General features: G+C 33.6%; 1 protein-coding gene across 12 annotated transcripts in view; it reads left to right on the top strand.

Annotated features, from left to right (window-relative positions):
- The window catches only part of cadpsa (Ca2+-dependent activator protein for secretion a), a 201,292-nt gene that overhangs the window by 169,972 nt on the left and 16,737 nt on the right, over positions 1-14,583 (top strand). For 6 of the 12 annotated variants that reach the window (XM_073826231.1, XM_073826228.1, XM_073826226.1 and 3 more), the window contains 6 exons: positions 699-846; positions 1,375-1,389; positions 1,735-1,809; positions 2,018-2,101; positions 4,139-4,171; positions 10,040-10,147. In XM_073826231.1, the coding sequence (XP_073682332.1) occupies positions 699-846; positions 1,375-1,389; positions 1,735-1,809; positions 2,018-2,101; positions 4,139-4,171; positions 10,040-10,147 (463 nt within the window). The remainder of the gene's footprint in view (positions 1-698; positions 847-1,374; positions 1,390-1,734; positions 1,810-2,017; positions 2,102-4,138; positions 4,172-10,039; positions 10,148-14,583) is intronic. The other 6 variants (XM_073826232.1, XM_073826234.1, XM_073826230.1 and 3 more) reach the window with 1 other exon arrangement.

Genomic DNA, 14,583 nt, shown 5'->3' with positions numbered 1-14,583 from the left:
CTCGCAATTGTGACTTTTTCACAGAATTGCGAGTTACAATCTCACAATTGTGACTTTTTATAAACTCACAATTCTGAGAACATACCAGTCTTTTTTCCCTCAGAATTTGGCATCATAACTCGCAATTGCGAGTCAAAAAAGCAGAATTGCAAGATAAAAATGTGCATTTGTGACTTTGTATCATGCAATTCTGAGAAAAAGTCAGAATTGAGAGATGTAAATTCGCAATTGCAAGTTAAGTCAGAATTGAGATATAAATGTATAATTCTGAGAACATATCCGTCTTTTTTCCCCCTCAGAATTGGACTTCATAACTTGCAATTGCGAGCTTGTATCTCACCATTCTGAAAAAAAAAAAAAAATCTGAATTATATCTTACAGTTTATATCTCCAATTCTGAGAAAAAAAAGTCTCAGAATTGTGAGAACTGAAAAAATTGTGAGATAAAAAGTCGCAGTTACCGTTTTGATTCTTTATTGAGTGGCAGAAACGGGCTTCCATACATCTCAGTCATCTCAAAAGCTAAAATTCTGCTGCTTAAGTATTTTGGCTATATCTACTGTACCACTAAGATCACCATCTGCTACTGAGAGTATAACACAGAAACTCTGAATTACTGGCATATATTTGACAATCCTACCCCATTGTAAATCACCAAAGCAACCATTCAGAGTTGGGTCTCCCTTGTGTTGTTTCAGAACCAGAGCAGCATTTGAGGTGAAGTTGCAGAAGAGTCCACGCACTACAGACTTCCGTGTCCCTCAGTCCATATGCACCATGTTCAATGTCATGGTGGACGCCAAGGCCCAATCAGCCAAATTGTGTGCCATGGAGCTCAGCCAAGAGGTAGACAACCCAAACAAATCAAGTCTCAAAATCCTAACTTAAATCCTTTCACACTGCTCATGTTCTCTTTCTCTCTATCTTTCTCAATCATCACATGTAAACATACACTTTCTCTGCTACAATTTCCAGTCAAACACCCTCATAATCTGCTGATCTGCATACATCTTAGATTAAATATCGATTTCTGTTGTTGAATCCATTATGCTGTAGTCTTTTGAATTGCATGAATTCATCATATGCACCAGCCTGTAATATATACATTAGGTATATATGAATTGAACATTGTTTTTTTAGATGTATATAGACACATATTCTCTCTGATTGCAAAAATATGATTTAAAAGCATTTATTGCTGTAGATCTGAATGATTCACCAGCATGGCAATTTTCCATTGTTTCTGAATTTTAATTTAATTTGACTCTGTGCTGGAATGAGACGTTTTCTTTTTCTCTCTGTTGCTCTCTAATTGTCACTGTCACCTTGTCTGCTGTATCTTTCTTTTCATCCCTTTTCTCAATCTTGTGAAAGTTTGTTAGAGAATGGGTAAGTGTGGCTAACAATTCAATTGAATTCTCACCTTTATGTCCCAAAGGTATAATTAGCAATCCTAGCAGTTTCCCCCAGTCCTGTGACACTTAAATTGTTTTGATTATATTACCATATGTGATAGCTGCTTCTGAATATACATGTGCTAGAAGTGAGACATTTCATATCCGTAGCATCTTGAGACAGGTAATGATCTGAACTGAATTAATTACCCAGACGTATTTAATGTGAGGTAAATGCAGACAAAGGGATTGAGTTTGTGCAGATTATCCCAAGTGAAAACCATCAAACAGCTCAAGAAACCTTGTTGTGATTTGTGCTCATTATGGCTTTCTTTTCCAGAGACAGTACCACTCGCAAATTGACAATCTCATCGAGGAGACGGTGAAAGAAATGATTACTTTACTTGTGGCAAAGGTAGCACTTAAGAAAACAATATTCCTAAATTATGTTTTGTAATATCTACATAGAATTACTTCCTTAAAAAGGAAAGTAAACAAGTAACAGCAGACTTTCATTTTAAAGACATACATACAGACGTAATTATCACATTTTGAATGGCAACATGCTCAAATTTTCTATTTTCATTTTTGTTTGTTTGTTTGTTTTCTTCTGTGTTTTACAGTTTGTTGTGATCCTGGAGAGTGTTTTGGCGAAGTTGTCACGTTACGATGAGGGCACACTTTTTTCCTCTTTCCTGTCATTTACAGTAAGCACGAATTGTGCTTTAACTTTTGTCACAAGATATTATGACTCAAACATTTCAACTAGAATATATATATATATATATATATATATATATATATATCAATCTTAAATTAAAGTTTGTCATGTACATGATATTGTTTTTAGCTTTATTGCACTACAATACTGTATAAGCAAAATATAACACAAACTCAAACACAGATCATTTTTAATATAAAATCTGGTAATTTTGTAGAAAATACTTTGACTAAATTATATTATATTAAAACTTGTAAAATAAATGGTATTGTTTATTTTAGCTTTGTTAAAATTATATTTCTAAGGATTGTAATATTTTCAATACTACAATACTGCATAAACAAAATATAAACTCAAATACAGACAAATACAGAAAATATTTAATAAAAGAATATCTTACTTTTGTAAATATATATATATATATATATATATATATATATTTTTTTTTTTTTATTTATATATATTTATTTTGCCCCCCCCTCCCCCCAAAAAAATTATAATCTTATATTAAAACATGTAAAATAAATTGTATTGTTTTTAGCTTTGTTAAAATAATATTTTTAAAGATTGTTATCATTGCAATACTATAATACTGCATAAGCAAAATATAACAAACTCAGATATAGGCAATAATAATAATAATAGTAAAAAATGTTTTACATTTGTAAAAAAAAAAATACTTTGACTCAAAAATTTCAACTAAAAAAAAAATATAAATATTTAATCTTATATTAAAACGTGTAAAATAAATGGTATTGTTTTTAGCTTTGTTAAAATAACATTTCTAAAGATTGTTATCTTTGCAATACTACAATACTGCATAAGCAAAATATAACAAACTCAGATATTGGCAATAATAATAATAATAATAATAGTAATAAATGTTTTACATTTGTAAAAAAATACTTTGACTCAAAAATTTCAACTAAAAAAAATATATATATAAATATTTAATCTTATATTAAAATGTGTAAAATAAATGATATTGTTTTTAGCTTTGTTAAAATAACATTTCTAAAGATTATTATCTTTGCAATACTACAATACTGCAAAAGTATAACATAAAATAATATTTCTAAAGATTGTTATCTTAATACTGTATAACAAAATGTAACACAAACACATACAGGCATTTTTTTAAATACATTTTTTGTTTACTGTTGTCTATACTTTGACTTTAACAAACTCAAATACAGGCAATATTTAATAAAAAATATTTTACTTTTGTAAAAAAAAAAAAATACTTTGACTCAACCCCCCCCCCCCCCCCCCACACACAAAAAAATATTATATTAAAAAGTGTAAAATAAATTTTATTGTTATTAGCTTTGTTAAAAAAATATTTCTAAAGATTGTTATCTTTGCAATACTACAATACTGCAGAAGTCAAACTCGAATACAGGCAATTTTTAATAAATATAAATATTTTACTTTTGGAAAAAAAAGGATACTCTGACTCAAAAATTTCAACTAAAAAAATATTAATCTTATATTAAAACGTGTAAAATAAATGGTATTGTTTTTAGCTTTGTTAAAATAATATTTCTAAAGATTGTTATCTTAATACTGTATGAGCAAAATATACCAGCAATTTTATGAAAATTAAGTGGTATTGTTTTTAGCCTTAAAATAAAAAAATAAAAAAAATATATATTATTTAATCCTATATTAAAACTTATATAAAATAAATCTTATTGTTTTTTAGTTTTCTTAAAGTAATATTTCTAAAGATTGTTATCTTTGCAATATTCCAGTACTGCATTAACAAAATATAACACAAACTTCCAGACAATTTTAATAAAAAATCTTTTACTTTTGTCTCGATGCTATGACTCAAAAATTTCAACTAAAAAAACCTAAAAATATTATTCAATTTTATATTAACGTGTAAATTAAATGGTATTGTTTTTAGCTTTGTTAAAATATTTCTAAAGATGATGTTATCATTGTAATATTACAATACTGTATAACCATATTCCTATTTAAAATTCATTTTTTATTTTTATGTCCCTTTTATTTATAGGTAAAAGCTGCCTCAAAATATGTGGACGTACCTGTAAGTGACAACAAGATTTTTCTGATGTTTATTGATTATTGACCAAACAGTTAATTATTTATAAATCAGCTTCTTTCTTTATGTTGCTTCTCAATTAGTTTACTCAATTTAGTTTACAGTTTAGTAAAAACACATTAGTTTAGATGGTTCATTAATAGCTTGTTACCCTTTTCAAAAGCCTTGTAATAGCTTTAAGATACGGCTAATAATTGCCACGGCCTGCTGTGCAGATGGCCATCTCTTAGCCCCAAATGGCCATTCACATGTATGTGGGAGAGAGTCGTCTCTGTGAAGCTCTCCCCTCTGCAGCAGACAGTGTGATGTGTGTGTTGTGCAACAAAAGCCCGTCGTGAAGATGCCGCTGGGTCCAACTCATTGCATTCAGCATCACATCACAGAGTTTCCTTCAACTGCCAACACATTTGGTCACGATGCGAGGCTTTTTAAATTAAAACCCTGTCAATGAATGCCGAAAGCGTCCTCTCTCTCTCTCTCTCTCTCTCTCTCTCTCTCTCTCTCTCTCTCTCTCTCTCTCTATCATTCTCCTGATGATCCGAGGGTCAGCGAATCTTATGTTTCCATGGTAATTGTTTGCTTAATACACAAAATAAAATTATGTCTGACAAACTTGCTCATTTGCACCCTCTGAAAGGACCCATAGATGTGTGAAGTAAGTTCAATTTACAGCGTCTGACAATTACCAATTCTGATGACCTTCATATGCCCGCTGGCAAAGGAAGTGTTTAATTCTCCGCTGAGGCCGAGCAGGGGGGCAAAACACCCCAGATGATTTACTCTGGGTTGATTTTTTTTTTTTCACTTGCTATTTTGTTGAATAGAATTGTACTAATCAAGTACCATTGTTCTCCTGCCGGTCTGTTCAGACCTCAGACTTTGACAATGACAGCTCATTTTGCACACCTCAGGTTTTGACTAGTAAGATGTCTAGGAAAATGAGAAAGAAAACACTTTTCATCTGCTTGTCAGGTGAAGTATAATATAGACACTAGCTTGCTACTTTACAAAAAAAAAAAAGATTTCTGGACAATGCTGTCACGTAAGTGAAATTTCAGCTAAATTTTGTTAATAGTGCAGCAGTGTATTAAACACAGCTCACTCAGTAGGTTTCTGTTTGACAATCTCGATATGAAATCTTTCGTCTTCACATGAAATTTCCAGATTTTTGGTCATAATTTTCATCAACGACATTTTTTCACAGACGAAAACGAGACGATAATAAAATAAAAACTTTTTTGAATGACAAACAATGCTGATAATCTATTAACATTTTGTCACTGGAGGGTAGATGTATGTGAACATATAAGTTTGTATGGACTAGCTGAACGTCTCATAAAACATGAAAAATTGTAAGCATCTGGGAGTAAGAGAATAGCAGACATATGTGATCCACAAAACCTTAAATAGCACAGGTTTATTAGTAGCAATAGCCAAAAATGCATTGTATATGTCAAAATTATCGATTTTTCTTTTATGCCAAAAATCATTAGGATATTAAGTAATAACCATGTTCCATGAAGATATTTGGTAAATTTCCTACCATAAATATATCAAAACCTAATTTTTGATTAGTAATATGCATGCTAAGAACTTCATTTGGACAACTTTAAAAGTGATTTTCTCAGTATTTAGAATTTTTTGCACCTTCGGATTTTCAGAGTTTTAAATAGTTGTATCTCGGCCAATTGTTGTCCTATCCTAACAGCATACATCAATGGAAGGCTTATTTATTCAGCTTTCAGATTCAAAAATTGACCCTTATGACTGGTTTTGTGGTCCAGGGTCACATACACTCTTAAAAATAAAGGTGCTTCTCGATGCCATAGAAGAAACTTTTTGTCTAAATGGTTACATAAAGAACCTTTAACATCTTAAGAACGTTTCTGTTTCACAAAAGGTTCTCTGTGGCAAATAAGGTTCTTTAAAGAACCTTTGACTGAATGGTTCTTTGTGGAACCAAAAATGCTTCTTCTATGGCATCGCTTGAAGAACGTTTTGAAGCACCTTTATTTTTTAAGAGTATATGGATGTATTTAAACTAGGGGTGGGCATAGATTAATTTTTTTAATCTAGATTAATCTAGATTAAATCTTGGAATTAATCTAGATTAATCTAGATTAAAATGGCTAATTTGAATTCTGCTGAAGGCATTTTCAGAATATGTGTGCTACCCAAATAATGACTAAAAGTAAGTCTTCGAGAACGGGCCAGGTGGCGCATTAGATCAGGCGCTCCTCTCCTGTTTCCAAAATGCATCACAAACTGCTTGACAATAGACCTTTCTCACAACTTCCGTATTTTGTGCCGGAAATACGTAATTGCTGTGTAAACCTATTTCCGCCCCGGTATGCCGGTAACCAGTTAAACAACGTGAAAAACGCTTAACGTGGCTTAATGTATGTAAAAAACGACCAGGAAACCCCAAGTTTCTGTCAAACCTTACGTGGAACAAACATTAACTACTATCAAAAGAACGAGCCCTTATTCCACAGATAAAGTGAATAATATCACGTTAAGCGTTTTCTCCCCCATAGAAGCCCATTATAAGGAAACAGCTTAACGTGGTTTACGTACCTCAGCAGCGACCAGGGAAAACCAAACTTATGTTAAATTTCACTTATAATAAATACTTGCTGCTGTCAAAAGAACGAGCTCTTATTCAGCATATAAAGTGATCGCCCCCCATAGAAGTCCATTATAACAAACCATGTTAAGCTTTTTCCTTAATGGAGTTCTATAGGGAGAAAAGCGTGATATTATTCACTTTATATGCTCAATAAGAGCTCATTCTTTTGACAGCAGAAAGTGTTTATTATAAGTAAAATTTTAAGCCACGTTAAGCTTTTTTTTTGTATAATGGACTTCTATGGGGGGCGATCACTTTATATGCTGAATGAGAGCTCGTTCTTTTGAGAACAGAAAGTGTTTATTATAAGTGAAATTTAACAGAAGTTTGGTCTTCCCTGGTCGCTGTTAAGGTAAGTTAAACCAAGCTGTTTCCTTATAATGGGCTTCTATGGGGGAGAAAACGCTTAACGTGATATTATGCACTTTATCTGTGGAATAAGGGCTCGTTCTTTTGATAGTAGTTAGTGTTTGTTCCAAGTAAGGTTTGACAGAAATTTGGGGTTTCCTGGTCGTTTTTTTACGTACGTTAAGCCACGTTAAGCGTGTATAAACGCGGATAAACTCTTAGTGGAAAAATGTATATCCTTTATCCAATTTGTTCCTCTTTGTGACGGAGTTTTCCTACACGACTCTTATGAGGTCGGCAAAAGTTATCTTTGGCAAACCAGCGAGGGAAGTTGTGTAGACTCTCTCCATTTTAATTTTAAATTACCCGGCTTTCTGCTGTGTTGACATTACACAGGAAGTCTGCATACCCTGCGATTGCGTATTTCCGGTTTCTGTGAAAAAGGTCTATTGCATTTACAACATAATTACCTATACAAACTTGTGTAACCAAGTACTTCTGCGCAAAAGGCTGCACGACGTGCGCGTTGCCGTTAAATACATTGGATTTCTCCGTGCTTCGATTAAACTGCGTTGCTTTTAGAAGCGTCAATTCAGTTGTTGCATATAGTTTAATGTCTTTATTTCGCGATTATCAAAGTAAATTATAACTCAAATTTGAGATTTTACTGGGGCACAGCAGATTTTCATTGGGACACGTGCCCCAGTAAAAAGGGTCTAACAACGCACGCACCTGCCCTGAAGCGGCTTCATAACTTCATGTCAGCACGTCTCATTTGATGTGGTAATTTCACAGAAGTTGAAGACTCGTTCCCGCCTCCTACAGTGCAATTCGACTAGGTATACGCCATCCGCGCTAAAATATCAAAGTGAAAGTCATCATAGCTTACGTAGTTTAGACCCAGCTCCCAACCCAACTTTGAGAATAGATTAACGGCGATATTTTTTTTATCGCCCGATAAGAGTCTCACGTTAACGCAGCACGTTAACGCCGATAACGGCCCACCACTAATTTAAACGCGTGACAACGCGAAAGAGCACTTAATTGGGTCCTGTTTTCTATATACACACACTAGAATCATGCACACAGAAAAGCACCTCATGATTGGAGAAATACACACAAAATTGTTTTGATGAGTATTCATGTAAAGACACCCGGTTATGTCTTAAGTGAATGTAAACTGTGTATAAGTGTGTAAGTATATTGAATCCGTGCAGTCAGTTTTCAAGGGACAGCAGCCTAATACAGTTGCTGTTGTCTGTGTCCTTATTGTTAATAAATCAACAAAACAAAGAGAGAAAATCACTCACTGCTCTTGACTGAATCACTTCAATAGCTCTAATAAGGATTTATCTAAATTTAATTTGTATAAATAAAAATGACAGGTTAATAGATGTTTTCTCCAGGAATATATAATGAGTTTGGAACTACTAAATCTACTGAGTTTGGAACGACTAAATCTACTGTATATTTAGTCAACTAAAACTAAACTAAGAGTAGAACAATTCAAATGACTAAAATATGACTACAAGTAAATGGCATTTTAGTCCAAAGACTACAACTAAATCAAAATTTGCTGTCAAAATAAACACTGATTTGACTCTATTTCGACCTGCGAAAATTCACTGAACAAGTTGTAAATGTGACTATATTCTCTGTTATAAAACTTAATGAGCTGCTTACATTGATAGTATTTTAAGGAATAGTCAACCCAAAAATGAATATTTGCAGAAAATTCAAGAAATAGTTCACCCAAAAATATATATAATTTTTGTCATTAATTACTTACCCATATGTCGTTCCAAACCTGTAAGACCTTCGTTCATCTTCAGAACACAAATTTAGATCTTTTTGATGAAATCCGAGAGCTTTCTGATCCTGCATGGACAGCAATGCAACTGACACGTTCAAGGCCCAGAAAGGTAGTAAGGACATTGTTAAAATAGTCCATGTGACAACAGTGGTTCAACCGTAATATTACGAAGCTACAAGAATAATTTTTGTGTGCAAAGGAAACAAAAATATCAACAAGAAATTCGACTATTGGACTATTTTAATGATGTCTTTTACTACCTTTCTGGGCCTCGAACGTGCCAGTTGCATTTCCGTCTTTGCAGGGTCAGAAAGCTTTTGAATTTTATCAAAAATATCTTAATTTGTGTTCCGAAGATGAATGAAGGTCCTAGGGGTTTGGAACGACATGAGGGCGTGTAATTAATGACAGAATTTTTTTGGGTGAACCAACCCTTTTAACTGTCCCTCCAAGGCCATCCAAGATGTCTTCACCAGACCAGATTTGGAGAAATGTAGAATTACACCACTTGCTCATTAATGGATCCTCTGCAGTGAATGGGTGCCGTCAGAATGAGAGTTCAAACAGCTGATAAAAACATCACAATAATCCACAAGTAATCCAAATGACTCAAGTCCATCGTTTAATGTCTTGTGAAGTGTATTTGTAAGTGACAGATCCACAATTTAAACGTTTTAACTTTAAAAGATCAGTCTATAATTCATAATAATGCTTCTTCCAGTGAAGAAGTACATCGAAATTCAATTATATATTTGTTTAGAACTGTTAAACAGTGCTTTATCTGTGCATATTTCTCTCCTGATTCAGGATTGGTTGGATTTTGGATTTGTTTGTTACAAACATGCAGCTTTTCACTTCACAAGATGTTAATTGATGGACTGGAGTTGTGCTAAAGCTATTGTTATAGAGAGTTGAGTCCATTTACGTAGTCCTTATGTAGATTGTTCCAACTCAGTCACCTATGAGCTTCCACGATGTTTAGGATGCTGCCTATACATTCAACTATTCAAATTACATTAATCAGTAATACATCTATCTCTGTCTTTCTTTCCTTCCTCTGCAGAAACCTGGGATGGATGTTGCCGACAGCTATGTGACATTCGTTCGCCACTCTCAGGATGTCTTGCGGGACAAGGTCAATGAGGAGATGTATATAGAAAGGTTATTTGATGTAAGTAATGGCTGTCTTCTCCCTCTGAAAGGGGAGGCCCCTCCAAAATGTGACATAACAGCCAGCTAGGAGGGATAAGTCACATTTTGAGATCTGCTTCTCTCTCTCTTTCTCAGTTGATTTCTTTATCTTTGACTCTAACTTTCTCTCTCGCACTGCTTCTCTGGCTTAACCTCTCCTCTCTGGTTTGCAGTGCTGTGTGTGTTCCTGAATGCTCTGGCTGTAATATTCCCTTCGCTCTGCTCGTTATTCCTAGTGCAAAATTCTGGAGGAGGATTATCTTAAGATGTGTTCTCACACAAAGGGGCATGCAGATGTGAGCTTAAGCAGTTCAAGCTATCTACAAAACACTGGAATCAAAGATAAAAAACTGTCTACATAGCCATAGACATAGCTTAGTTCTAATAAGCTAAAGTTCTGCTTATTCTCAGTGAAGAGAACAGTAGAGTAGATCTCAACAATTTTTTTTTGAATATCTCAACATACACTTCAATTTAGAAGTTTGGGGTCAAAAATAAAAACAAATTGCTTGCAAATTATCTTTGACAAATGTGACCCTGGACCACAAAACCAGTCTCAAGTAGCATGGGTATATTTGTAGCAATAGCTAAAAATACATTGCATGGGTCAAAATGATCGATTTTTCTTTTATGCCAAAAATCATTGCAATATTAAGTAAAGATCATGTTTAATGAAGATATATGTAAATTTCCTACCATAATTATATCAAAACTTAATTTTTGATTAGTAATATGCATTGCTAAGAACTTAATTAGGACAACAACTTGGACAAATTCTTAATATTTGGATTTTTTTGCACCTTCAGATTCCAGATTTTCAAATAGTTGTATCTCGGCCAAATATGGTCCTATCCTAACAAACTATACATCAATGGAAAGCTTATTTATTCAAACTTCAGATGTATAAATCTCTTCTTTTTTTTTTAATTGACCCTTATGACTGGTTTTGTGGCCCAGGGTCACAATTGTCTTTCAATGATTGCAGCTAATTAGAAAAATCATTAGCAACTATTTTTTTTGTTTCCTCAGGAAAGCAGCTTTTGTTATGTCAAGTTTGCTCTTATAGCTTCCATAGTTAAAAAACAGAACATACTAAAACAATTAGAGTGTGATAGATATTGTTTTGTTCATTTTAGCTGATAGTTGGGGCAGAGGGGAGTTACAAAGGGAACTGCCCTATTTCCGGAGTAAATCTCCCACTAAGGAGATCCAAATAGAGAGAAGCCCTCCAAAACCTTGGGCTTATTGTGATAAAGGCTTAAAGAAAAGGAAAGAATGAGGGAAAACACTGAGGGCAAGAAAGAGGAGTTGAATAAGTAACACTGAAGGGGAGGGCACACAATGGAGAACACCGTCTTAAGGGATGGCCAGGGCCATCATGTTGGTTATAATCCTTTTGTGCTGTCTGTAGACCAGTTTGTTAAGTGTGTGTTGTTGGAGAGGTGTGTTTGCATTGTGTGGCTAAAGACTTGTGTTTATATTCAGAAAGAAAGCCAGAGCGGGAGCGTTTGTTTGACATCAACTCAGAACAAACTGATTTGAAAACAGCGCTTCCGCTCTGAAATGCTTTGTGAATATGACTCCTCGTGTCATATGTGAACTATTCAAGTAAGACTCCTGATCGCGGTTCATCGTTGACTTCCGCTGAGCCGGGATCGGTAGTCTTACTATGAGATGCTTTAAACATATGAGCTCTGGTTTTTGCTGCTCTACGCCAGCTTGTACTGGTTTTACTTGGGTTTTGCAACGCCTAACTATCTTTCTCCCCTCCTGGAGGGTGTCTGAAAAGATCCTGTGTTCGTTTCTTTGTTCATTCGCTTGGAATGAGATGGTGTCGCTTATTTTTTCCAGTCGCATTGTGCATTTGCTTTCATTTCCTCGAATGCAAACAAGCTAAAAATCCCATCTGCCCTGTCTTTCCTACCCTCTCATTCCATTTCTCCATTTTCCTTTCACGATTTTCCACCTCTTTTTCTTGCTCTCACTCTCTCTGCGCCTGAACCGAAATGAAACTTATCCTTCCTGTCAAGTTGTTTTTGTCACATTATGCCAAGTGGCGTTATTCAGAGTCAAATAATCTTCCTTTGTACATCTACTAGCATGGCCCATGTCCTCAGAGACTCAGCTCCTACATGCACTTACACACATCCATCCACACAACCAGCCAACCAGCCCGCCCTCCCCAACCTCCCACCCCACCGCAGTCAACCCCAGATGGGCACGCATGGCACACATCTCCCCTCTCCACCCGCTGAAGTGGTCGGGCCTCCGTAGTCAGTTGAAAAAGACAACATGTGTGCATGCATACACACATGCACGCTCACACGCACACTCTGGTCCTCACTGTTATGCTAAACAGCCATTGAAATAGCACCGCTCTTTATCGGGGGCTCCAGGCAACCTGCTCAAATGTTTTCTTGTTACTTTGTCATTTCACTTGTTAAAGATGTCATAACATCCTCCACAATGAGCCATAACACCACGTGCTGTTGTTTTAAACCTGCAACATACACCCCATTTAAAAAACGGCACTCGGTTCGTTATAAAAAAGACATATAGAGGAGATTATAGAATTGGTGGCACTAATTAAATAGGTTTAAAAGAACAGCAGCCCCACCTTTTCACATTTTTTTGTTGAACTCTATCCTTTTTTGATTTGGAAAGAAATTTGCTATACAAATGTATATAAAAATATGAAGAAATAGATTCATCTTAACCATAGCTAAAAAGTGTTTTCAAATATAGCTAGTTGTATTGGGTCATTTTTAGGTTTATTCAGATTAGCAAATTAGATTTAAATAATTTAAATTTTTTTTACAAATATCTAGTGCTGGGCAACGATTAATCGTGATTAATCGCGATTGATCACGATTAATCGCATCCAAAATAAATAATTTTGTTTATATAATATATGTGTGCATATTTATTATGTATATGGGTCAAAGACGTTAAGAAATCCATGACAAAAGAAATTTACAAGTGATTTTATGTCCATACGAAGCGCATTAAATGTAAGTAAAGCGTCTACTTTTAAGGTTTCAAATAAGTTTTTGGAGAATAAAATGCCAAAATTTGATTGAAATAATTCAGTCATTCAGTGTAACACAATATTTATGTAAAAATTCAAACAGCATGGCTATTCTGACTTGTACATATTAAAATATGGGATAATAAGGGAGCATATTAATAAATTGTATTGTGTTTTAAATGAGTAAAAAACTCTTACTGACAAAATGGGCAAAACCTAGGATAGTGGCAAATTTTAAAAATGTAAAATTACAGCTAATTAGTATTTGGGGTGAAAGTAATCTGTCTTTTAATATGTCATAAATTAATTTTTGCTGTAAATATGTCTGACAAGATTGCTACACTGAATGACATTTTAGTCATTGTCCATTGTAAATTACGGAAAAATGTATGATATTTATTTCTTGCTCAGAAAAACAAAAACAGAAATGCAATTAAATTAAATAAAAAAACTTTTAAATATTTTTTTGAAAAAAAAACAAAAACAATTTAAAGCAGCATTACACTCATTGTTTTTATGCTTAAACCCTTTTTCGTCTTTGACCCATATATAAAAATACACACATACAGTATTTACATGTATATATTTATATTTATATAATTTATATTCTATATAAATACGTTTAATATATTATATATACGTATTATATTATATAAACATAACATTTTTCTTAAAGATATACATGCATGTGTATGTCTTCATATATACATAATAAATATACACTGTACACACACATATATTATGTACACAAAAATGTTTATTTCGAATGCGAATAATTGCGATTAATTGCTGCACAGCACTACAAACGGATATATTCACTGTAAAAAAAAAAAAAAAAAAAATTTGTTGAATCAACTAAAAATAATTTGTTACCTGGCTGCCTTATAATTTTAAGTTCCGTCAACTCAAAATAGTTTAGTTAACTTAAAATGTTAAGCTGTACTAAGTGATAACTTAGATATTTGAATTAATTCAACTTAAAAGTTTAAGGCAGCAGGGTAACAAATTATTTTAAGTTTGCTCAACAAATAGACAAAAATATATTTTAGGGGTCAAAATTATAGATTTTCTTAATGCCAAAAATCATTAGGGTTTTAAGTGAAGATCATGTTCAATGAAGATATTTTGTAAATTTCCTACCGTAAATATATCAAAACTTGATTAGTAATATGCATTGCTTAAAACTTTATTTGGACAACTGTTTTTTGATTTTCAGATAGTTGTATCTCAGCCAAATATTGCCCTATCCTAACAGACCATGCATCTATGGAAAGCTTATTTATTCAGCTTTCAGATGATATATAAATAAAAAAGCCACATAATTCAGTTTTGACAGAGTTGCAAACACTACAATAGCTGTTTTCTTCATCATTCATGCTGTATTGTGG

Source organism: Garra rufa, chromosome 20 (assembly GCF_049309525.1).
Source record: "Garra rufa chromosome 20, GarRuf1.0, whole genome shotgun sequence".
NCBI classification, from domain to species: Eukaryota; Metazoa; Chordata; class Actinopteri; order Cypriniformes; family Cyprinidae; genus Garra; species Garra rufa.
Note: the sequence above shows the minus strand (reverse complement) of the source record. Positions and strands in the feature narration are given on the sequence as shown.